At 37.9% G+C, this 26,331-nt stretch overlaps 1 protein-coding gene and 1 long non-coding RNA gene across 2 annotated transcripts in view; one reads left to right on the top strand and one right to left on the bottom strand.

Moving 5' to 3' along the window:
- The window catches only part of LOC148936968 (uncharacterized), a 112,565-nt gene that overhangs the window by 6,332 nt on the left and 79,902 nt on the right, over positions 1-26,331 (bottom strand). The gene's annotated exons all lie outside the window — the stretch shown is intronic.
- LOC105428790 (neurotrimin) overlaps positions 9,819-26,331 on the top strand; it is a 141,871-nt gene continuing 125,358 nt past the window's right edge. Inside the window, exon 1 of the mRNA XM_089074994.1 lies at positions 9,819-10,047. Coding sequence (XP_088931120.1) covers positions 9,834-10,047 — 214 coding nt within the window. The 5' untranslated portion in view covers positions 9,819-9,833. The remainder of the gene's footprint in view (positions 10,048-26,331) is intronic.

Here is a 26,331-nt window from a genome sequence, read left to right as displayed (position 1 = left end):
TGCCCGATTTCATCCAGTTTTTTGTAAATGAGACACACAGTAAAATGCTGCGCGAAGCTTACCCAGAATGAAATATTAACTTCATAAAAAAATTGCCCATTATTCAATGTAAAGTTTTCTCTATAAAACGCAGTCGCGTGAGTCTCATCATTAAATCGCTTTTCGTTTTTCGATCGCGGATAGTCGTTTTAAGCGTGCCGCATCGCGGATAGTGATTTTCGAGAAAGCCATGAGAATCATAATTTCACGTTACTTTTCCGCCGTATTCATGTAAGGTAGAAAATGCACCCTCAAGGCTCGCAATTTAATTTAACTTCGAAAAAATATCGCCGCTCTCATGTTGGATTTAATGAACATATCGCGCATTAATTGAACAAAAGTAAGTCACACACAAACACACACACACACACACGCGCGCGCGCGCGCACGCACACACACACACACACACACACACACACACACACACACACACACACACACCCCTGATTTCGAGTAGATATTAATTATCGGTCGACGAGGATATCTAATATCGTCCATAATGTGCAAACTGCAACGGACAGTGCGGATTGAATGACGGATAGTAAAGCGAACGCGGGGTGTACGTGACTTGGTTTCTCGTGGAATAAATGAGCCCCGTTGTACGAACTGAACCAACGCACCGATCTCCACAATCGTTGGAATATGTTCACTGTATCTACTGCACCGATATTACAACCCAATTTCCTGAATTCCTATTATGACGTGCCCAGTTTTGCCGGTTATTCCGCGGATGGAGCGTACGAGAAATGCGGAATTCACGAAGCAAAATCCCGTTAACTCGCTGATAACGATCCGTCATCAACTTGCGAACGAGCTTCGACGTGCGACTAAAAATACATCCGTCCGGCCTTAAATCGGAGAGCTTATGCTTCCTAATGCACTCTGGCAAGTTCAGTTCGAGTTACTTCGTTCCGACGTATTCTCCCTCTCCCTCCCCTCCTCTCTTTCTCATCGTACCTTATTTTAACCGTCCCTTCTCTCGTTCCAGCGATCGTCCAGTGTATGTTCACGGAAATAATCAATAGAGTAAGTCCTATTTCAATTTTACTTCGATGTAGTAATTACGATATAATTCTGTAAGTATTTTGCAAGTATTTATTCCGCAGTACTTTGGCGAATTCTCATGCTGACAGTGAGATTATAATATTAACTGCCGGACGATTCGCAAACACTTCCGTCAAGCTTCTTGACAACATTTTAATCCTTCATACGTTCCACCGACAAGGATTACGTTTTTATTAAAGACTAATGAACGCACTTTTGTCCAGGTTACTTTAATCAGTTCTCGGAAAGGGATTCATCATTATTGGGATGGGTAATAGAAAAAGGCAAGGAACAGCAAAGCGCATAATAAATCTGTAAATCTTGATGATTACCAAGTTAAAAACGATTTCTGCTTTTTACTATGTAAATGTCGAAAGTTTTATAATATTACGTATAATATATTAATCACATTGTTTCAGATTGATAAAGTAATACTTAACTTTCGCCATGCGCGCATCTAAGCAAAATTGATTGACAAAAGAGAAGAAAATAACTTTCTGTCAAATAAAAATGTATCTATGATGTGACTGTGTCTGTCAAGGTGCTGATAACGTAGCAATTAAATGCTTCCGAGATTTTTTTTTCGGCACCTAAACAATCAATCGAAGTACAAAGGAAGTGATTAAATTCACTTCCCCCTGCCCCCCCCCCCCCTTTCCACTTTCGTCGAACAATGAAACGCTAGGGCGCGTACTAACGCATTATATTCATATGGTATTTTTCAACATGAAAGAAGAGAAGCGAGAGAAGCGAGAGTGGGAAAGAAAGAGTAAGCCTATAACGAATGACGGCCAGAACCCGTTAAGCCGTAAATGAAATTCTTTTACCGGATTTTTAGTCTTTGATCGCCCTTTTGTTTATCATTCGCCGAATGGCAGTTTGGATTTGGAATAGGATAGATTACTCCGCGTTCAACATTTTTATGTCCGAGTGTGTGTCAACTGCCATCTCTGTCGTTCAACTATTATCCGTGAAAGCCGTGAATTTCCATTTCTTCCGTTTCTCCCAAACGGGGGAGATCGATCGAGGGGACTCTTTCTGCTCGTTCGATTGACGAGTTTCTCCCATCCAATCGGCAGTGTGGACGGTCGCGATGCTGTGCATGCAAAGATCGTTACCGCCGGTACCGCGCTGATGATTCATATATAGAGTAAATCGTAAAACGAAGCCACTCGATAGTTTAACCGCGAAAGAACGCAGACGCGGAGTGTGCCGTTGCAAAGCGATGCTTCCGCGAGTGCGGCTTTTGAAAACGCAAATGGATTAGAAATTTCGAGTACGAGCGACTCGCCCCGTTGATCATTTAGATATTTTTAAATTATCAAGAAAATATTCGCAGAGGGCGAATTTCTACCGAAATTCCGATGGTTTACGCTAATATTGTTAATAAATCTCACGAAATTGTATTACAGAACAGAATTAGTACGGACTTATGCCAATTGGCCGTACCAGCGGTTTAACACAAAGAATTATACATATATCCACCAGTTCACCGGTATTTCACGTGCAGACATGTATCACGTACCAGATGAAAATAACATAATTAGGACGTTCCCCCTTTCTCTGATATTTCGCACGTAGTAACCAAAATATTCAAGGCCATAAATCGCCGGTAACTCCGCGCCCCTCCGCGCATTCAATTTTACACTACTCATATTTTCCTATGGTTCGTGCGACACTTTATCTTTTACATTTATCTGGAGATAAATTGCAACGTGTCCACCGCGCCATTATTAACTGCCATTCTCGCGCTGCACGCAGATTGTAATTCGGCCGAATAAATCTTAATGCGCGTCTCCACCTTCGCCCCCTACCTTCTGCAGCTGATAATAGTTCTATTTCTCGGACTGCCATGCGTCATTCACAGATTTACTTACCGAGATTAATGCACGTTTGTCGAGTATATACGCATATACGCAAGCAGGTACGAGCAAACGTATTTCGCTCCGTGTATACGAGAAATCCACACCGCATATAATTGTACCGACATCGCTCAGTATCGGCTATATAGCCGTTTTGCTCAGTAGCGGAGATCAATATTAACAATGAATATCGGATTTGGAAGCTGGTACTACTGGGGTTCTACGGTAAACAAAATGAAATAAACAAAATTGCGGACTGGAACCGCGCCGCCGCCGCCGCCGCCGCCGCCGCTGCCGCCGCCGCGCAACGTTTGCGGTGTACTCGGATGTGTCATGTAATTTTATGTGTTTGCGAAACGGCAATTCTCGCGTAAATATTTTCGGGACTCGTAAGCGCCGTATATCTCGTATTAGCCGATCGCGAAGGATGATGGTTGCGAAAGCGAAATTACACGCGATCGTTTACGCTCTCCGCGGAGCGTTGCTCCTCCTCATTCTTCTTCATTTTCCGCTGGATGAGCTAAGTTGATCGATTGGCAGACGCAAAAGGCGATAAACATCCCTGTTACGTGTACGTGTACGTGTACGTGTGTGTGTACTTCAATTATTATCGGACAGTAAAAACCCCGGGATAGTAGTCGTCTCTTCTGGAGTGGTGCCGCGAAAGTAGAACGCGCGCTCGCGGAATAAAAAGCGCGGAAGAAGTTTGACATCGCTGGCGGCATTACCGATGATTTGCTCGAGTATTTCACGCCTACAAAGGGGTGAAATAGCAAAGGACAGGACAGCGGGTGGCGGATGGAAACTGGAGGAGGGGACGGCGGGGGAGGGGCGGGGAAACACACAGTGCATTTGACTTCCCTATCAGTGTCAAGTGCTCATAAGCGCTTAAATGACTTCTCGTTTGCGAAACACCACTGACAGCCATTCAGCCATATTTCTAAAACGAATTTCCTACGTACGCATAGTCCCGGTGATCTGTTTTAAAATACACGTCACATGGCGTCGCGCGAAATTCAGTTGCGCTTTCGTCCCATTTCAGCGGAATGGAGTCTCGAGTGCGCTCAGACGTTATTTGGCGGAATTAACTCGTTTCTACCCGGGCTGCGGGCAGTACGTTACGCTTTGAATTACCGGGGAAAAAGTATGGATCAGCGTGGGCACGCATACAAACATTTTTTCTTTACAATTATGAAGCAACATTTACCGTCGGAGTAAACCGGCGAAAAACTTTGTATTACGGAATTCATTTGCAAGCCGCACGTCGCGCGGTCGATTGATTGTAGAGGATCGCTGAATGGAATCCTCTTTACGCTATTAAATGACATTTATCCGTATTATGTCATGTCATTTAAGTTAAATGCTCGAATGGAAGGCAATCGATGAAAAGACATTCTGAAAAATTGCACCGGTCGCTGTTCTTCAGACTGACAATTTTCAGACGTGGGAATTTCGTAACGCGAGAACTTTTGGCAGAAATCGTATAAAAATAGGAGTTTAAAAAAGAAAGTATGATTAGATTTTTTTATTGCACATATTCATCTTTGCGAATCATAATTAAATTTTATTATATCTTCCATTCGCGTTATTAAATCTGCCACCTCACTCTTAATTATTTCTCTCATTCTGCGCGCTGCGATTTATATTTTATTCATCGCCGAATCTATACCCCAATCGTTCTATAAAATCAAATTATTAAAAATTCACTAATACTAAGCTAGCCAGCTGACACTGTGAAAAAGATTTCTCGTAAAAAGATAATCAAACGTGAGGACAATGCGCGAAGACGTACGTGTCGTTGTGTTCTCGTTCGTCCATCCATTATTTCTCTACAGCACAGGCGGAAGGAAAGGAGTGCACAACATCGGGTATACAGAGCATCGCGCGTAATTCAACGTTGCCTCGCAATCTCGTGTGGTAGAGGGATAGTGCACGCATGTCAAGACGAATCAGCCGTACGTGCGCGCAACCATGTCGTAGTCGCGCATATCATACGCACGTACGGGTGAATGGGATAGTTCTAGCCGAGGGCGGGTGCGGCGAGGGCGGGTGGCGTGTCGTAGGTCGGGTCACGGCACCACAAAGGCACGTCTGCGGGGTGGTTGTCGTTGAGAGGGGGAGAGAGAGAGAGAGAGAGAGAGAGAGAGAGAGAGAGAGAGAGAGAGGGGGGGGGCTAAAGCGGAGCAACCAACGTTTCGTTGGAAACGTCGAAGCCGAGAACGGAGGGCGTAGGAGGCAGCGATAGTCTCGCCGTACACAGACAGGGTGCTTCACTCAAAGCTCCGTCCTCGCATTCCTTGGTAACCTTGTTACGTCAGCCACTTAACTGAACCACTAGATCGCGTATATACCGACAGAGAGAGGAGAGATGCGTCGCTCCTTGGAATCACTGCTGTCACTTCGACGTCAACGTATGCGCGTGCCTTCGTTCTTAAGAAGCTTGCGAATCTGATGAGGTATGCGAAAGGAGTAGAATAGTGGATTGTGGGATAATTTTTAATCTCCTTTCTGAAATATATCGTATTATTTCTGACAGACGTTGAACAGAAATGAGTTGGAAATTTAGCAGACGTTTCCTACAATCATGTTGCATAATGAAAAACTTTGCTCGAAAAGTGAATTATTTGAAGACACTAAAAGTGAGAATTTAACGCACAAAAAGAGCTATATATATATATATATATATATATATATATATATATATATATATTAAGGAAAGTTACAACTCAATAAGTTACGCCCTTCGGACTTGATACGAATTTCAAATTCTTATCAACATATTATTCGCAAAATCGCAAATTTCGAAATCTGGACGATGCTCGAATACGTAAGCGCAAATTTATTCATAATAATCTTCGATTCCCGTGCCATGGCGAGGCAGGTTTAGCGTCCGGGTTCGTTCGCATATTCGGCGCAGCCGATGGCGAATGTGAGTCACGACCCCGATTTGCGTTCTTTGCAGACACGCCCGGAAGTACGACTCGCAAAAATACAACCGTATTTCCCCGAGACATGCGGCGCCGTTACCCTCTCGAAAGCGGAAAGGTGTAAGATTTCTCCTTTTTGCTGCTTGCGGCGCTTGACGAATAATTCGATTCTATACAGGTTGCATCAGCATAATTATGAGCCACTTCATAGTCGAGTAACATTCTCGACGGCAATTAGCCGTTGTTGACAAACGCAATTTGTGAGATGTAACTTTATGGGAATAGGCAGACAGAGAAGCGAGAGCGCCTCTCGCAAAGTCATTGATGTTCTCGAACACACCGACGAACCGTGCTGTTGCTTCCGGAGTGGTCGTCTTCCGTTCCCCGTCTCCCCATGGCATAGCTTGGTTCGCCAACACGAGGCTGCATGCCGACAAAGTGTTTCGGAGGGAGAATGGATACGACGTTATGATCCTTTGTCTCGATACCAAATCGCATCCTCACGTTGCTTGATGATTATGAAAGTTTTGGAAATAATCATACGGAAATCATCATATCTAACATAGCGCGGTATTAAAGACAGAGAGAGAGAGAAGGAGAAAGACGTAACAATTGTAATCGCGATGTATCTTTTAAGTGGATTAAACAGTTTAATATCAAATTTGTGAGATATATGTAAGAATGTGTGTAAATTAAATAAACTTGGTAAATTTTTGTTTAAAAATCAATTGTTATGGATTATATCGACAATATTTTATATATTTTTGAGAATATTTTATCTCCATAACGTGACGTTATGGAGATAAAATATGTTGAAGCGAATTTTTCTCCCCTCCGCGCGAATAAGCTGTAAATTGAGATATGGTTATTAGCAATGTGAAAGTTTCCCGATTCCTTCTTGCCCGTTACTTGGCAATAACCCCTCTGGCGGCATGCCACTAACTACCTCGATAGAGATTTCACGTCTTTTATAGGCTAAGTCCGGTTGGCTTGCGCATGATTTACGTGCGCTTCCTTAATCCCAGGGTATATTTACGCGCGCTTATTAAATACCACGCGCGTTTCGAAAGTTTTAAAGCGGCCATCGCTTGTCTTGAAAATTATGTCAGCCTTACGCTCAGATCCTACGTCCGCTTTGTACGCTTCGCTCGGTGCTCGGCGAATTTCGAGGTACTCGTACACTGCACTCGGATCCACATCCGAAAACGGAGTGGACTCCTCGGTGTGCCGTACACACGGCTGGGGGTTGAAATAGCGCTGGCAGACAATATTCGGCCGGCAGGGGTTGCGCGTACGTGAGGACAGAGTACGCGAGACAGGAACGTGGAAGGCGTTTGCCGTGGCGACAGCGAGGGGGGAGGTGCGGAGGTGTGGAAGGGCGACGGGGAACCACCGTCGTCATACAGAAGTTCGGGGCTGCAATGGCAGTGCGTCTTCTGGCGCCCCGGAGTCTCCCGACACGCCTTCCAACGTGAGTGCCGCAAGAACTCTCCTATCTGGTGCACGGCGTTCTTCCACACGCCGCGATATTGCAATCCACACCTCCGTAGGAACATTGTTCACTTCGCGTGAGATTTCTCTCGCCCAGTCCGGGAGAAGGCGGAAGCAACGATTACGAGCTGGTGTTTATCTCGCGTTCATCTCGTCTAACTGCCGTTTATTCGAATAGGATGACAGAGATCGCTGTTTTTCTGTAAATTTTGCGTAAAATATAATATTTATCATTTAACATATTTATTATGCGGCCAACACAAGTTAAATATGTATTATTAAAATAAATTAAATTTTTAATAGTTTGCCATCGATAATATCGCAACCGCTATACCATTGAGATGTAATATGTAGTTTGCATTTCACGCATGTATTAACCCCCCCCAATATTTATGAATGTTTATCGTGAATCAATATTAATATCGTAATCCTTGATTTTGACGGTTATATGATATATATATATATATATATATATATATATATATATATATATATATATATATTTATAACTTCAAAGCATAAATTGTGAGCCAGAAGTGTAATGTACAATAACTTTATTCGGATGTTAAGGTGAAAATAGAAGCTGCTATCTTAGCACGCAATATACTACAAGTTGAACGCGTAATGCGCGACTGGCCGGGAGCTATTAAAGTCGAAATAATATCAACATCGAGAGAGATATCGCGAAAGATTGACAAGAAAAGTCAAACGCGCGCGGGATATTTCCTCCTAAATATTTGCGCGGTTTATATGCGGTTATTGTGTGAACATCAATCAAATCCAGAACGCAATTCATTATATTGCGATTATGTTTTGTGGAATAAGTAATTAAGGGCCGACCCGAAAATATCTTCCGTCCATCATATGTCAATGAAAATCATATTTCCTTTGCAGGTTTATTAATCACGCTTTCTAGCAAAATCCATTAAACTATTCCCGATATAGCTAATCGATATTTCACGTGATCAATTATCTTTATCGTTTATTCCACGTAAAGGCGAATGGATTGGCTGAATATGTATGAACTTCCAAATTGCGCTTACGTAACAGCCGAACTAATATCTGCAACCAATAGATGAAAGTTACATGCGCAATATCATGTATTTGACATCACTGTAATATACCTTTAATATATCTGTGTTTCCACAATATATCGGGAGATAAATATATAATAAAATGTTAATTACAAGAAAAGTGTTTGCATCATGCTTATCCTTTATTTACCATTCGTTAATCTTTTGAGTACCGATGAGGATATAATAAATGTATGCTATATATATCATTTTACTGCATGTGTATTTTTTAATCTAGATACTTATTGATTTTATGTTGAAATGATTACATACGGCATTGCGCCGATGTTATTCCTTGATAAATGAATTACAAATAAAATTTTTTGCATGTTTAGTTGTTATATAAGAGAGAAAAAATGCAGATTAAAAAAAACAGTGATTGCAACCGTTGATGAACGTTGTAGAAAGATGTTGATTGTACGAAAAAATTAATTTTTATCTTAAACTTATAATTTTTAAATAAATGCCAGCTCGATCCTAATTGGATGTAAATTATAGTGTTCAGTTCTAAGTATGTTTGACTTAAGACTGAGATTTGAGAGTATGAAATTAATTTTATTTAGACTTTCAAATAATCCTTCTCCCTGGATTGCCATTATATCTGGTCGTTTAAACTTGAAACTTACGTTAACTTATATCGTATCAATTCTCAAAGGAGCTTTTTCTCTCCATTAAACTCCACTAAATTAAAAGGAAATATCGAGTTTTTCCCTAAAGTAATATAAGATTTTCAATAAACATGTTAATTACTTTTTATTTTAAATAACGTTAGTCGGCGCGACGGTACTGTAGATATAAAGATAATTAGTCATGTAATTTTAATTTTAATTTAATTCGCAACAACCTGGCCTCATCTGCTCAAACTCAATTTATGTTTCCCACTCTTTTTCCGTGCGAAATTAAATCATGTGTAGTTACGTACTTGCGTTTGTTTCCAAATTTAGCGCGCGCACGCGCACACAGTAGCGTTACAGTTTTAATAAATTTTTTTACAAGCCGCGCGAGACTTTATTTATCGCCCCGGCTCTCGAACCTTTCGAATCCTCCGAACACATATTACATATCGCGACCAGCCATAAATCGAGCGCAGGCCAACCGACTCTCGGCGTCGACGAAGTGATATTATTCTTGCGTTCATATCTTCCGTCCTCAGGGCTCATGCCAAAAGACATACCCCAAGTACCCGAGATGAGCGTGCCACAGGTTGTGAGCGACCTCGAAAGCGCGCAACGGCTGCGACGCGTAGGAGGGGGGGAGGTAGAGGGATAATTAATCGTCACCTATTGATAAGAGATAAGTGAGTGGGATTAAGACGGAGCTCGCGGTGGGGGTGGCTCAAGAGTCGACGGAAGCCCCGAGTAGCGGAGGCGTCTGCGCGTGGCGGGAAACGAGAGGGGATGATGCGGGACGTAGAGAAACACGCTCTCGGTACAACCCTCAGTCGGGATGCCGGTCGCGCACCCTCTCGTCCATCCGGTACCGCGATGATCAGTGAGCAACGTGTTCAACGTGTCCCGGGAACCGTGCGAGGCCGACTACGGCTGTTGACTGGCGTCGTGCTGCTGTCCACGATCGCGGGAAGTGCATGGACCGACAATCCCGTCGCATCCGGTGAGTGGGAATAGAAATCGTACGCGTTTGCGAGCCGCGCGTCTCCGCATCATTGGCGGGCCCCATTTATATCCCCCCCCCCCCCCTCCCCACTGCCGCTTACGGAGATGACTATCGACAAATATCTGTCGCGCTTGATCCCGAGCAACGATTTATCCCGCAACGGAGTGCCCATGCTGTCGTTGTCGGAACACATCCGAATTTGTCTCCGCAACGGAGTTTCGTTCTCTCCCGCGTCCGCGAGTGCTAAATTCACTGTCGCGGTGCTAATTGAATCCCCCAGTAGGAACCTGCGACCACCCTCCGAGCGAATAGCGAATTTTGTTACCCGCCAACGCTCCCCGTTTCGCGTGTGCGGGAAGTTTAACGAGTTTCGGTGCCGTCGTCGCCGCCGCCGTCACCGTCGCTGCGACGGTCGGACGCGAGGATTGTTCTCTCTTGTTTCCATGTAGAGTAATACGACTAGGCTAGTCGTATTCCACGTAGTATTCCACGTAGCGCGGATTTGTGGTGCGTGCCTCTTACTCTGCGAATGTGGCTCTCGTGCGCGAGAGTTAGTTCGGCTCGCGTGGGGAGTAATTCGAGGCGTGTATGCAATAGCTTCTGAAGCTCGACGCGGAATGAAGTCGTCGAGGTTAACTGGGAAGTATAAGCGAGATGTATATCAGTTCCTCTTGCTCATTATTTCGCACATCAAGAAGATCTTCGTATTTGACACTTTGGCATATATACATATTTTTAAATTTTCTCCTCCAAGTGTTACGTTCTTTCTAACATCAGTCGATGTTTATAAGCCAGCCAATAATAATTTTTTACATATTGAACACAAATATACATACATAAGTATATAATATATTTATTTTAAAAATTGAGACAATTTTCATGCTCACTTACAGTTACACGGTTTCTTTCTTGGAAGATATTACGCAATTAGAATTTTTTCTTTATCAACAGAAAAAAATTCTGCCAAGAGTACATGATTGTACGAAACAAATGCGTAACGAGATAACGAGCTTCGATCAAATTCTCGCAGGCGTCGTTTTGTGATGTCACAGAAAGATTCGCGTGACATGGCAGCTTTAGATAAGATTTACTTTATAATAAATTATATTATAAGATACGACGACATACTAAGAAAAAGTTAAGATGCAACTTTATAATTCCATAATTAATCTTTTTATATGCACTGATGTTGCACTGTTACGGCAAGATGTTGTAAGAAAATGTCTTCTTTAGTGCAAGACATGGAAATATTATTAAACAGACATGAATTTATTTGCAAATATAATACATTTGATATTTAAGAGGTTTTGTAATAACGACTCAGAATTCTTTCCTATCTTTTTAAAATTTTTAAATTTAATTATTCGTTCGATCTCAATAATATATATTTTTAATCCAAATTTAATCCTTTGAGAACATATATTTCGTAAATTTTGTATGTGAAATTGCTGCATTATGTACAATGTAGTAGTTTATTGTCAATTTATAGTTGTCCAAATTCGTTTGCTCTTTATGGACAACAAGCAATAGTTATATTATGATATTATATTAATTGAAATTAGAATTTCATATTTCTGGCTACGCTATTGCATGCTCTAATGATTTTGGCGAAATTACGCGATATGTTTGTCATAATTAGGTTGTACCCTGCATAGAGGAATATATGAAGCCCTTGAGCTGATTGCTAGTTCACTGTATTGATGTAAGGTTATATGAATCAATTTAATATTTGAGAAATGACGTTTTATTAACAGCGAGTTTAAATTTTAATAAATTTTTACAGAGTAAAATATTTAAAAACTTCCATCGCCTCTGCTAATATCACGTTTTTATTTGAACGAGTCAAAAATATGATTTTTTTTAATGCAAGGTATTACTTTCATACGTTTGTATAAATATTTGTTGCAGTTTATAATTTCACCAAGCGGATATTTTTGTGACTTTTGTAATTATGTATATGATTTCAGAAACAAATGTTAGACTAGAGTTTACGTATCAAATAAACTTTTTCAAATATTTTACATTTGTCGCAATCACTCATATTTAACGCCGTGCAATTTCTTTCTTTTCCTAATTTGATATCATTGACGTCATAATTCTCCGAAGTAAAATAAATGTTTCTGCGTAGAGAAAATTAATTATATACTTGTAACTGCCAAATGCGATTCGAGCACCAACGATTTTGGGCGATTACGCGGGACACCACGATATAATTTGGTTTCGCAGATGTGGGATGAATATGAAATTCCTGAGGTAGCAGTACTTCGTCTGACTAATCTCTCTCATATATTCTATGCATCGTCATCACAATCTCATATAAAATATTGAATGTGCACAATTGCCATATTACTAACTGCGACCTTTATATAAGACAATCTTAAAAAGTGCATGTATTTTCATAAGAGAGTACATGAAAGCCTATTCATATATCAACGTTTAAACATACAAGGTAGTTTCGCGAACAATATTATTTCTAAACTGGGATTTTTTGGAATTCATGCGATACAATGCGTGACAAGCTTTTAAAAAAATTAGGAAGTTGTAACTATTATTGATCTGGGAAATTCTCTTGTTTCGTGCTAACAATCCGTTGTATAGTAACGTTTCATCGAATTGCTGCTGTCTAGCATGAGATATAACTTTTTGCTGAATCACCACTGTATAGAAAAACATGTCGAATGTGTTTTTTTATATGTGAAACAAAATTCTAGTGTACAACGTTTATCGCCTTGTTACCGTTGGAATTAATTCCAGTCGTTTTATAATTTAGCCAAGCTGCTGATTTACACAATTAGTAAATTTGAATGCATTGGTTTAATTGAAAGTATCAACGTGCACTGTTTATTATCATAATATTCCGACAACATCTTTCTTTAGATGTTGCGTGTAAAATTAAAAATATTGTTTGATGCCTCGAACAAAGCTGTTCTCTATATCTAGTTAATTAATTGGCGTCATATAATTTACTCGCGTAAAATAAAGTTTAATCTGATAATATTAAAGCTATCACATAGCGTTCTTCCCTTTATATCTGTCCTAAAAAATATTGAAACTGTCTGTTCATATTATGAAAATGGGTCACTGAATTTGATCGCTGAATACCATCAGCCTCGTCGGAACATTTAAGAAGTTTCAGTTTTACAGAGAGACGCCGCTATACTTTTTAATAGGATTTACAAACTGGGTTAAAATCAACTTTTCGCTTTACTCATTTTCACAAAGGTGTCCTCGCAAGCCAACAATGTGAGTACGATTGTATTTTTAACAAAATGTTCACGAATGTAAAAGCTTTTGATAACTAAATGCCATGCCTACTTATCAGCTTTAAAAAGACTTTTGCTGATTAAACGTCACGCGGTTGCTCTTTTTACATAGGACATCTCGAAAGTCGTTGATATCGGACAAATTTTTATTTATACGCAAAAAATTAAAAGTATCATTCTTTAATATATATATGAGATATATGTTTCGTAATGCAGATTTCCGGCTGTGTCTTAGGTCGACCAGCCATCTTACATCAAGATATCGTGGTGCATGCGACCGTACACCAGCCTCGCGGTTTTACCGCTTTCTCGAGAATGTAATAAAAAATTTTCAGCATAGGATATCCAAGTAAAAGGATGTTTGAAGCAGCACCAGTTATGATGGTACTCGGCCAGTCGTAAAAGAAGGATCTCACGAGTAGTAGCGGTAAATGGAAATAAGCTTGAGGGAGGGCACTGAATCTTGTGGTGAAACGATAATCTAACCGAGTAGCAGATTCTGGAAATGGATTCTTATGCTTGTAATATCTTGTCCCCGGAAAGTATGATTTATTTATTTATATCCCTCCATCGGACAACGCGCATTCTGTCTTGCGTATTGCACATCGTGATATAAGAGCGATCACGAGGAAATAGACTATCATCGTTAACGTTTAATTGCTGATGTGATCGATGATATCACATTTATCGCGAAATAAATTCCGACGTTTTACTTCGTAGAAAAAGAGAGAAGTGAAGAACCGGAGCTGCAGAAATTGAATAGATAAATTCATTTAAAGAAAATAAGAAAGTAAATCCCGGCGCTATTTTGAAGTGAAATAGCAGATGTAGAAATCTCCGCCGTGGGGATAGCTTCGCGCGTGTTAGTAGATTTAAGCATCCTCAAGTGTAAATCTTAGGGTATGGAGGAAAAGACAGAAGTAAATGCGCGGCTCCTGTCGATTTATCTTCAGTAAGAAGGGAACGTTCTCAAAGTAAATGCCGGCTGTAAATCAGCTGGCATTTTCTTTGGCCACGTGCAACAAAAGCATGCGTGTGATGTATGCACAGACTGTATATAACTTGCATCAGTGGCGTAGAAACGGGGGGCAGTCGAGTAACGAGGGTCTGCACTCAACGCGAAAGGTCCACTAAATTTCTTAAAGCCACAGTGTGACGTAATTCTCTCCCGAGCTGTCAGCTTCTTTCGATTCAAATAAATCGAACTTATTTACGTAGCGCCCTAGGTCATGCTTATTTGCGCAAATATCGGACTACTGAAGTGGAAGCTTCGTGAAATTGATTTGCCGTCTGATCGATGCGCAAGATATTCTGATCTGATCTGAATTTTCCGAATAAGACGTCTCTTACAAGGTGAGCTTGACGCTGCCAATCCTGCGACAAAATGATCCTGAAATTAATTAACGTTCGATTAAAATTAATTTTTAAAACACTGTCATAATTACTTGAATTAATTTCTGTCATGAAAAGAAAAATATTACTCTTCATTTATTTTACCCAGAAAAAGGCGAAAAAAAAAAAATAATAAACATTATTTACTTATTTTGTTATCAATTCGATTGATTGAAAATGGCATTTTTCAAGAAAGCGATTTTCTCTTTATTTATTTATACTACTTTTTATTGATTTATATCGGTATTGCCGTCATCTAATAACGCGCCACTTTTTACTGACACTGAAGGAACTGGAGCAATTAAAGCATACATCATAAATATCATATATATCGAATTATACTATAGATCGAAATAACTTAATAATTCTGTCAAGTATATATTACATTATTTACGGTTTTTGCAGGCGGCGAAGCTCACCTACTAAGGCGTGAGACTTGAGTCAAGTCTGTGCGGAACGTGGTGGATTTAGAGTTAATTTAACTTTTACTTATTTAACTTTTATAGAGGGATAATGTATTTATGGATCCCTACGGTAAACTGGACTTTTCTGCAAGAAGGATCGTTCAACTGTGAAAGTTGTACAACATACTTCTAAAATTGCAACGCGCCGAAATAGCAGTTTATTCCTTTTTGAATAAAATTCTTAATTGAGGATACGGGATTTAATTATGACAATATAAACGAGATAGAAGAAAAGATTACCGTTATCGTTGTTGAAATCACAGGTTTTTCTTTGAAAAAAATCTTCTCTATTATAATTTTCCTCTATATCTATAATCTCTACAAATTTCGATATCTCCTCTAAAGATTACCATACTAATCGTGTTTATAATAGAAAATTTAATCGTGCGTTACGTTATCTTATTTTACTTCAATTTTTAGATTATACGGCAATAACATTTTGTTTTTTTTTTTTTTTTTTTAATATAAAGTCTCGTGAAAAAACAAAAAACAATATATATTATGAAATATGATATATGACGTTTTCGATTTTATCCGCAGCAAACTCGTAAAAAATGAAATTCAATTTTGGCAAATTGGGAGTCCTTGATTATTCTTCTATTAAGAAGATATAATGGATTAGCGGAACTGCGATTGCCAGAGCAGCGGGACAGAACAAAAGTGACAAAATTGTTGACAGTTGAACCAGACTGATACGCTAACCTATTCTCCATGCATGCTTTTGCTGTGCACCGTTGCGCAGCAAATGGGTTTGCGCCACGCGAAGAGTAACTGCCAGCTAAATAATTTCGTTGTCATCAGTTTAATATTATCGTACCTCATGCAGCGGTTACAAAATACCACGCGCGGATGCTTTGTTTGTGGAATATTAAAGTGTAACCTTGCATACTGGTCGCAAATTACGAGGCATATCAGTTCGCCACAAGGCTTTTTAAATGCCGGTAATCTACACACAAATGTAATCACTTCCTTGTTAAATAATTCGAGATATAACGATAAGATTATTTAATCACAGTATGATATGACGTCACTACGAATTAATTTTGATCGCAAGATCTTTTTTAATAAATTTAGTTACGGAAAATCGAATTGCATTATATAACATCAATTTTTATTTTTTATGCACATGGCGAGTTTGAACTTTCCGCATGACACGACATACTACTTTCTAATGTAGGGACGTTAAAAATACGTTAGACTGATAATAAACTTTTTCATCCGTAATTAGAGATCTTCCAACACGAGGAAAATAATTGTGGAACTTTGCGAGACTCCAAGACCGTTATTTCGTTGACCCGTGTCTCGCGTGGATTTTGTTAGACATGTATCTCGTTGATCTTTCATCGTGCGAAAAGAACAGACGTAATTTTGGAAATACGTCGGAGAGAAATGAGAAGATAGAAGATAGCAGGAAGATTAATTGCGTGCGAAAGTCTATGATAAAATATCCTATATCATTCTGTAAATATTTCACTCACGATAAAATGTGAATGTCAGAAGCTATTTATACATTATTATTTTAATATTAAAATATTATATTAAAATTTGAATTAAATTGAAATTTATTTAATGTGTTAAATAACTGCCATTTTACCGTAATTTTTTTTTTTTTTTTTAATAAAACGAAACGAATATTTCTTCGTAGGAATTATTAAAAACACGTCTAAATATATTGCTATAACGAATAGCAATGCATTTTTAAATAAAAACGCGTATTTTCCTCGGATCAATAATATGGAAGGAAGAGAAAATTTCGAACTTTACGGAATACAATACGGCACGCCTGGGCAGCGGCGCGCACACAAGTGAATTGCCTGGAGGCTAAAATCGGCGCGATTTCATACGCGATCAAGCTCTCCAGTGGGAATGCCCTTTTTCCACCAATTTCTTCCATATATCGAATCGCTATATTCCGTTGAATCTATATATTGTGAATCGTTAACAATCACGAAGAGCTCACAGATTTCTTCTTATAAAGGATATATCAATAGGAGCTCTTGACTTCGTTTTTTCAAATTTTATCAAATCCTCTTAGAGACTTTTATGTTCGGAGATTGTAATAAAATTCGCGGTTTTACTATGACCACGAATTTTCGGAGGTAAAAGAGGTGTCGCGTAAAACGCGTAAAATTGTAGATTGAATTCAAGTTATAGAATTGTCAAAATATCACGCGAATGGTTGGAATGGTTGGAATGAGAAAGCTTTATTCTCATTAGAAAATAAAAATTGATTTAAAATTAATAATAACTTGACGAAAATACCTTTAATATATTTAAATAACTGTAATATTAATATTTTTACTAGTAATATTCTCCACATTTGGGTATTGTCATAATCAATTTAGTACTTTCAGTTTAATTATATCAGAGATATTGATGATCAAGATATTGATATATAAATTTGTGATTAAAGTAAATAATTAAATAAGACAAATGAACCGAAAAAATTCGTCGTATTATAATAATTTGTTTCACCTCTTATTTATCTGAATAAGCGAGACTTTGTATGCAATATTCTCCGACAGATCGGTTGAACGTTTCATTAAACAATCAAACATTTTCAAAACGTCACGGTGCCTATAGCCTGTCTAACTATTACAGATTTTCCTGTGCTCTGCGGTGAATCAACACTGTCTGTAACTACTGGATGTTTTCTAACAAGTCCTAGGGCAAAATAGCGATGGCATGGTAACTGTAACACAGTTTCCCATATTCAACATGTTTGCTACGATTGAGATAGAGAAGTGTCTTGTAACAGCTATTTTCTAATCAAAAGTACTCGCGACTCGGTCGATGTACCGCGTAAATCCCACGGTCTAACATGTGTGCAATAGAGATTGGACACGCGAGTTTTGAACAGAGGAATAGACTTAACATACAGATATACGATGACTTAACAAATAATAAATTTATAAGCAATTTCTAAGCATAACTCCAGGTTTTTAAATGTTTGATAACAGAAAGATATTTGCTTGTTGAAAGTAATTGCCAATCTGTAGAATGATGCAACCTGCGTCCATTTTCATTTATATGTGAGACGGTCCGTAACGGATGTACATTTCGTACAACTCGATGTATAAACAACGTTATTGGTCTTCGTTGTGTACGCAAATGGCAAACACAAACAAGACCTTTACATCTCATACATAACCGTTCTTCGTTCACGTTTGAAACTCGAAGTAGCCGCTCGATGAAATCCATGGAGATTGGGTCGTGTTTATGTTAATTAGCGATGTCGCGCTATACGGGCAATACTCACTCTCTGAAGCAATAAGCCATACTGTTAATATTGAAAAGCAAATTACGCGATGCTACCGCGTGTTTATAGTGCACATGTCATTGTTTTTGTAAGAAGCGAAAGTTTTGACATTTTCAAAACAAAAAGCTTTTCATTTTATAAACACATTTTTTTTGCATACTGTAAGATGTATATTTCAATTTTACATTTTAAATTAATGAATATTGAAAAATTGAACAAATATCGGTGATAAACATTTAGAGCAGATATTTTTTTTATTAAAACGAATAATGTAATAAAATATCGGGTATATTATTTTAAACGCATTATTTCTCTTCTCTAACGAGAATCTATCTACAATATTGATCTCTAGATATTATAAAATATACATCGAAATGAAAAGATCGGGAAATAATTCCCTAGCATCCCGTAAAGCTATGAATAGAAACGAAAAGAAGACTTAAAAACGTTTTTTCGTAACAACAACGAGCAATAGTGATACTGTCGATATGCTATAGAGCTGAATTTTATCCACGATGTATGGACATTATAGACCTCGTTACCGTTAGGTAACGCCACAATTGAAACATTTTCGCAATAATCCTCTTAGTCCGACCTGGATTAAGCTTGAACCGACCTCGTGGCGGCTCTTCAGCACGCTGTCAAATGCAAATACCGCGTGTTTCAACGTCGGTGCGGAATTGCCATGGCATACAAGGGACCGGGTTAGCAAACAAATACGCATGTGCACATTTAATTTCTAAGGTCGTGCTTTTTATCGTACCAATACAACTGAACTTTATTGACTCAACAGACTAACTTTTTTGCGAGAAAATTTCTGCGAACTCTATTATCATTGAAAAAAAAAAAAGTATTATTGTTAACCGACTGTACTTTGATACTCTAGCCAGGTAACGTTCATTTCATACTTGTCATACTATAATAGTTTTATTGACTCCCGTAATTTCATTTCTTTTTTTTCTCATCTGTCTTATTCTCTGTTATGTCGATATGTCATTATGTATGTCATATTAGACATTAGTTTTTTCATCAAAGTTTTTCGATGGATACGATGATGGCAGTGATATAAATCTATTGACTAATCCGATTATCCGGATATTTTTGAAATCTCGTTTATATTGCCGCTGCTATTTTTAATTTATATTTCTGGTCTCGCTGCGCTAAGAGCAATATTTCTTTTCACAGCTTACGGGACGCCAGAGCGTTATCCCGATATCCTCACGATTTGGTTTATATTTTATTATTTATAGCTTTTATTCGTCAGAGAAGAGACTGATGCGTTTAAACGTGCAGCGCACGTTCGATATTGTCACATTTCGCCTCGACAAGAACTAATATTCGACACTTTACCAAATCGATCATCGAACATCGATATCCGAAACGTTTTGTCAGGCAAATCAGCGAACAAATCAAATCGTGCTTTTCGTATCGTTACATTGTCGCGTAAAATATATTGTCCTTATGGCTGCGTTTGAAATTTATCGCGCGCATGACGCGCGTTGCGTTGCTAATTGTTTTAAATAAACTATTAATTTTTAATCGTTTCCGCTAAATATAATACCGGTCCTAACGAACATTTCGCATCGTTGCACGCCGATCTCGGTGAACGCAGCGAACCGCGTGCCAAAACGGAGAAAATTGTTTCTCAGGTGTTGCTTGTACAACCGGAAAAGAGAAATAAGGTGCGGACATTATATCGCAATAGCAAACCTCGGGTGAAACAGAAAAAAAAAAAAAATGCAGAGATATGCAGCAGCACATTCGAGCAAGGATAATAACGAGAACGTGCAGAGAGAAGGAAACGAGAGCGATGTCGAGCGTGCTTAATAACGCTAATTGCTCGTCTCTTCCGTCTCAGCCAGCTATGTCTTTTACAATACACTCCCACGTCCAACACGTGGTACTCTACGTGTAACGCATGAGTTTGCGTGTATGCTAACGAGCATGTATGTTTAATTGCACAGGAAAGTCGGGCGCACTTATACATTGTGCAAACTGCTACAGGAATTGTTTACCGCTGGCTAAAGACAATCAAACGATTTGTTACGTTGCACATAAATTTGCTGAGTTTACAACTTATCACTGGAAGGATGTGTGTTATCTAATTTTAATTTTATCACTTGTGCCTTGTTTTCTAATTTGAAGCTGCTGAGAGATTATACTACTAATACAGAATAAAAATTTCATAAACTTTAATAAAAGCGTATTTTATATGGAAAGTATTCGCAAAAATAATATAATAAAATGATATATTCTATATATATATATATATATATATATATATATACTGTCACGTTGTTAAAAATTGGAAGGATGTTTTAAAACTAGTTCAAGTGCATTTATAATTTTAATAGTTTCAAAGCTTTTTAATTTTCATGAACTATCTCGATTATTTCTGAATAAATAAAGTATACAATTGATAATTTTTAATTGTATTCGTATTTTTAATTTTATTCGTAATGCAAAATTGCTATGAAAATACAAAATCAAACTCTATTTTATGTATATTATGTTCACTGAATCGGAGTAGAATTTTATTTATAATTTTATGCCGTGCATTCTCATATATTCTGTTATATATATTTTTTATATGTATGTATATGTATGTGTATTCTCTGATTTAAATATAAAATTTTTATATTACAAGATATCATGAAATTATAATTGAAAGTGTATTTTGAATTTTCTTGTAAATTATAGATTTTCAAAATGAGTTTTACTTATCGATTATTTTATTTCTATGTGATTTAAAATTTAATTTTAATAAAATTATACTTAAACTGGAAATAATTAATAAGTACTATTTTTCTTTTTATCTGACGTTTATTATCAAGTATGTCACCCGATTTCACAATCCAGTTACCATCAAAATAATGCAAACGTGACTGCTGAACGAAGGCTAGTAATTAATTGTGAACATAATGAAATTTTTTTAACATGATTACTTTATCTTATTCCATTTTTATCTAATTAACGCAAATATATGCACGAATATATCAATATCAATCTCAAAATGGAAACTAATATTAATGAAAAAAGCTTATTGTATTTGTCATTAAAGCGATCAAAACGAGTGGTACGTCGTGTTTTTTTATACTTTTTAATTTTGAATATTAACAGATTAATATATTGCGTAGCGAATTTTAACTGCCACTTTTAAACTTTTTTCTAAATATACTTTTAACATGTAATGTTTGCATATGCAATATTTATCTCAAATACTCGCAAGTGGGATATGCGTAAAAGTAAAATTTGTACAAAGTGATTCAAATTAAACTTTTTGAGGTAAATGATATTTCGTTTGACATAATATATTGCAGCACTCCATCCAATTAAATTAAATTAAAGTAATAACATTTGAAGCAAGAATTTGAAATGAACAGTTACAATATAATTAAATTACTTATTGCACTTTATCAGAAATTACTTTTGCGGAAATGTAATTAGCGATCAAAAATGAAATTAAATTTGTCGTCTCGTCGTATGTCGTTCTAGTCTACCTAATGGTACGCAGAGCAATAAATTTATTAAATAATTTTAATTCCCACGAACTTCCCACTTCCTACATTTATAACACGTAGGAGATCTCCGATAGTCTGTCGGCAATAAAATTTATGATATTTAAAATTTTATAATATTTGTATAGTATTCAAATTATTTTTGTTAACTTTCAGTTGGATCACATTAATAAAATGTACATTTATGCATTAGTTTCTTCACGGAAACGTGAATTTCAACAATCAGGATAGATCGTTTCGCAGTTCTCGCGGAGTGCGCAATAAAACGTCTTTCCGGAGAGTATAATCTTTGGTATTACAGTGATAGCATTTAATGAATTATTGTGCTCCCAATTGACGGTAACTTTTGTAATTGAATTGCACCAATCAACCGACGTTGCACGCGCGTCGGTGCTCCAAGGAACAGACCGTCAGAATTATCTTGTAGCTGCGAGTTATCGCACGACTCATCGAGCCGTAGACAGCCTAATTAGATTTCAACCTCTTCTCTCTCTCTCTCTCTCTCTCTCTCTCTCTCTCTCTCCCCCTCTCCCTCTCCCTCTCTCCCTCTCTCCTCTTCTCGACGACAATCGGGTACCGCATGCATCGCCTTGCAACGGGACACATCAATGTTGCGCATGGGGGGTTTAAGGATTAGTTCACAGATTTCGCTAGAATCTGGACAATTTACATTCAGCGAGTTATATTAAACTTCTAACAAGTATGTTCGACACTCCGTCGCGTGTAACTAAATTACTATAAGCGAATCCGGATAGTTTACTGTTCGCTGTAACGAATTTGGCTATCACTATTGAACAATATACGGCCACTTTGAAGTGCCATTGGAATCTTGTGAACCGAGCGAGGTTTCACCTAACGGCGGAATTATTCCTGGGGGAGTTGTTGAGAGGTATATAAATAAAATGTCTATCTTTATAATATCTGAGGAAACAAGAAAGCGGAAAATAGATACAAAACGATGTGGGGAGGGAAAGACATTTCTCTTACAACGTTATCTCTGGGGGCACGAACGTTTATTAAATTAGGTCCATTACTCGGTGTGAAGTTTCGTTTGTGTTCGCGGTGCGAATGAATTCTGCCTCGCGTGCGTTCGTTACGCTCCAGCGCCGCGGAACATTTTCGGAAAATCTAAACTTGTTATGTAAAAAGAAAAACAAGATGAATATTATTAATTCGTTGCGCGGCAAATAAATTGCAGCGTTGTTTTCGCAAAACGCTTCTTTCTCCCCGATTACTACATCGTTCCATTTTATTTACCCATTTCGTTGCATTCGCCAACTCTATCGCCATGATATCGCGATTTCGTTTCTAATACATTTCCCGCACGTAACGATTAAGCTTTCCCTTCAACTCAATTTGCCTAAAGGCTACGCTTTCGTCATTTGATTAGCATTAGGTGTAAAGCTTGCAACAGGTATAATGTGTCGTCCTGTCGACGTGTCCGCGTCGTGTGACGGGCCGGCTTTGTTGCGCCAGCGATTACCACGAGTGGAATTGCGAAATGTACTACGCCGTCTACGCGTACTGTTCATTAGTAATGAATCTGGTTTTGCCCCTGTAAAACTGATTTAATTAGCGGGATATGGTCGAATCAGTGGTTTTCCATGTTCACAGTTTACGTTACACGCAACAAATCGAGTTTCTGTGAATGTAAACGAGTGGTGAACAATTTTGTAACGCACCTCGACGTATTTCGTATTTACGATCAGATGAATTCAACTATTTGAAACGCTACGTCTCGGGGATAAGTCCAAGTATAACAACACGCAATACGATAATTTGCCGCTTTCTAAGAGAGATTGGGAAATTCATGTGAAACCTTCGGCAGAAACCTTCTGTGTCCTTTTGAGTAAAAATACATGTTATTATAAAATACGCAAAGCTTGCGTGTTGCTCAATTCCCTGATGGCAGATCGTACAAGTCTGCGACCTGTTGCATTATAACCACGATATTCTTTTATTATAGATGCGTCATAGAATATTGAAACTGCACTGAAAAAAGAATTTTGAAAATCTTTTTTTTATAAATTTTTATATTATAAATATAACAGTATAGATAAGTTATTATGATAAAAATTGAATTAAAATAAAAGAGCTTTCCACGCTTATTAAGTGTTTAATAATATGCAAATATTCAATGTTTTTATCAAGTAATTTATACATTTATACATTAAAATTTGTACATTTTCATCATGCATGGTTTGTTATATTGCGAGCGCGCATCCCTAGATGAAATGTCCGCGATCCGTGTGCGATGCACTGCGGTTGAGTGCATTGGGAGAACCGCGAACTTTCCGCAAACACGACGGCTACACAGCCATACATTTTCAAGTAGAGGGGGCAAAACTAATTTCGAATAATTATTCATTATTTTAATTCAAGCCGCCGACTGATTTTAATTATGGGGCTGACAAGAAACTGACGAACTTCTAATTACTTCGAAAGCGGGTAATCCGATCTGCAGGGGTGCGAGAAGTGCAAGAGAACAGAGTGGTCGCTGTCATGACCGACTCTGGAAAGATATTTCTTGGGCAGCGTGAAAAAAAAGAAAGAAAATAAACTGCGAAACGGTTGCAGTTGCATGTGGCGTTTCAACCTCCCGAGGCAAAATTATGCGGTATAGGCGGTGCAAAGGTCAAAGAATTAAACTTGGCAGAATTCCATTTCTTCCTTGCTAAACTTTACCAGATTCGTATATACGATTGTATCTCTTAATATCCTGCATTAAAACTTTTAGCCTGTCACATTTTTATTGCGTCTGTCACATGAAGAGCTTTACAGTGTACTCCTTCGACATTTGAAACTTTGATTTGATTTTTTTAATTTGTCGTGTTACTATTACTCTGTTTTAGGAAAAAATTTAACAAAGTGCTTAACTTTACAATTATTTTATATCAGAGAGATACGATAAATCAATTTATTTGTCAGCAACTGAGAATTATACATCTGTTGACACAATATGGACTTTAACCGTATGTATGAAGAAAGAGATGAGTATTTAAAGGAAAATGAAGTAAGGAAACTCGTTACTTGTGCGAATTACGTGTTGGACGATTCGATTTGGGCGAATCTATCGGGCGTGCGTAGGCCCTTGTTCCGTAGTTAGAATCTCGAAATAAGAAGCATCAGAGGTAAGAACGATGTAGAAGCGTCGTAACATTGCGAACGAACGCATCCGAGGAAGCGGCTGAGATCGGCGGAGAGTCAAGAACTTTCGAGCAAGAAAACGTATAAAGAAGTTTCAAAGAGGAAAACTCGAAAGGATCGCATCGATGGTTCGCGGGACGTTCTAATAGAAGTAGGCGAAAACGCGCGCGAGAGAAACTCGGATAGAAATCGAGTAAAAAGGTCAACGGAGAAAAGTGAAACAGAAAAATAGCATGGACAAGCACCAATGATAGCGGGGCTTCGAAATGTCGATTCTATCAGAAGAGTTACAATGATGAGTTGTGACGTCTACATTTTCTATACCTATATACGTATCTTCGACGAATCTATATTTTTGTAGACATGCAACTTAGCAAATAATTAGTTTTATCTGTGTTTACGACCAATCTCTCAACAAGGATTAAAGAAAAGATGTATTATTATAATATTAATATTATTATATTTATTTATTTATTTATATTAATATTATTATAATATTAATATTATTATATTAATATTATAATAAATTAATATTATTATTATTATTATTAATTATTATTATTATTATTATTATTATTATTATTATTATTATTATTATTATTACTACATCGAAAGTGTAGCATTTACATATTTCTACATGCATTGCATGATAAGTAACGTTTAGAGTTTACACTGTGAGCAAACTAAGATTTCAAAGATTTGAAGAATTACAATAATCCCGCGAATGGGATTCACTTTCATGTTTAATGTAATTTCTGTTGTTTCCGCAATAGCCGTTTGCCCGTAACACGTGAGACTAACTTATCCCGTATTAAAACGGAAGCTAATACGGACACTGTATATGACTGCCTCTCGAAACAACTTGCAACAATCGTTGAAAACAACTGGCTGAAGTGTTTATAACGACCTCAGGATTGCAGCATCTGCGATGCCTTTCAAACAACTTGCTAAGCACTCGACGTCGAATAATGGGCTGCAAATCGATATGAAGACATACACCGCGCACAGATGAAAGAGTTGCGAAAGTATGACGAGTCATGATGTCGTCTACATGAGTCACTGAATCTTCCTTTTATGACGTGTATGACATTGAACTGAAAACGTTTCATCCGTATAGAGAGAATTTCATAGAAGAATGTAAACTCGAAATTAAAATATTATATACGCTCTTTACTTAAACTATTTTTTTATTTATAGTGAACATATTGCTGGCACAATTTTATAAAATCGTGAACGGA

The sequence above is a fragment of the Pogonomyrmex barbatus genome, unplaced genomic scaffold, assembly GCF_055798465.1.
Source record: "Pogonomyrmex barbatus isolate J1 unplaced genomic scaffold, ASM5579846v1 scaffold18, whole genome shotgun sequence".
In the NCBI taxonomy this organism is placed as follows: Eukaryota; Metazoa; Arthropoda; class Insecta; order Hymenoptera; family Formicidae; genus Pogonomyrmex; species Pogonomyrmex barbatus.
Note: the sequence above shows the minus strand (reverse complement) of the source record. Positions and strands in the feature narration are given on the sequence as shown.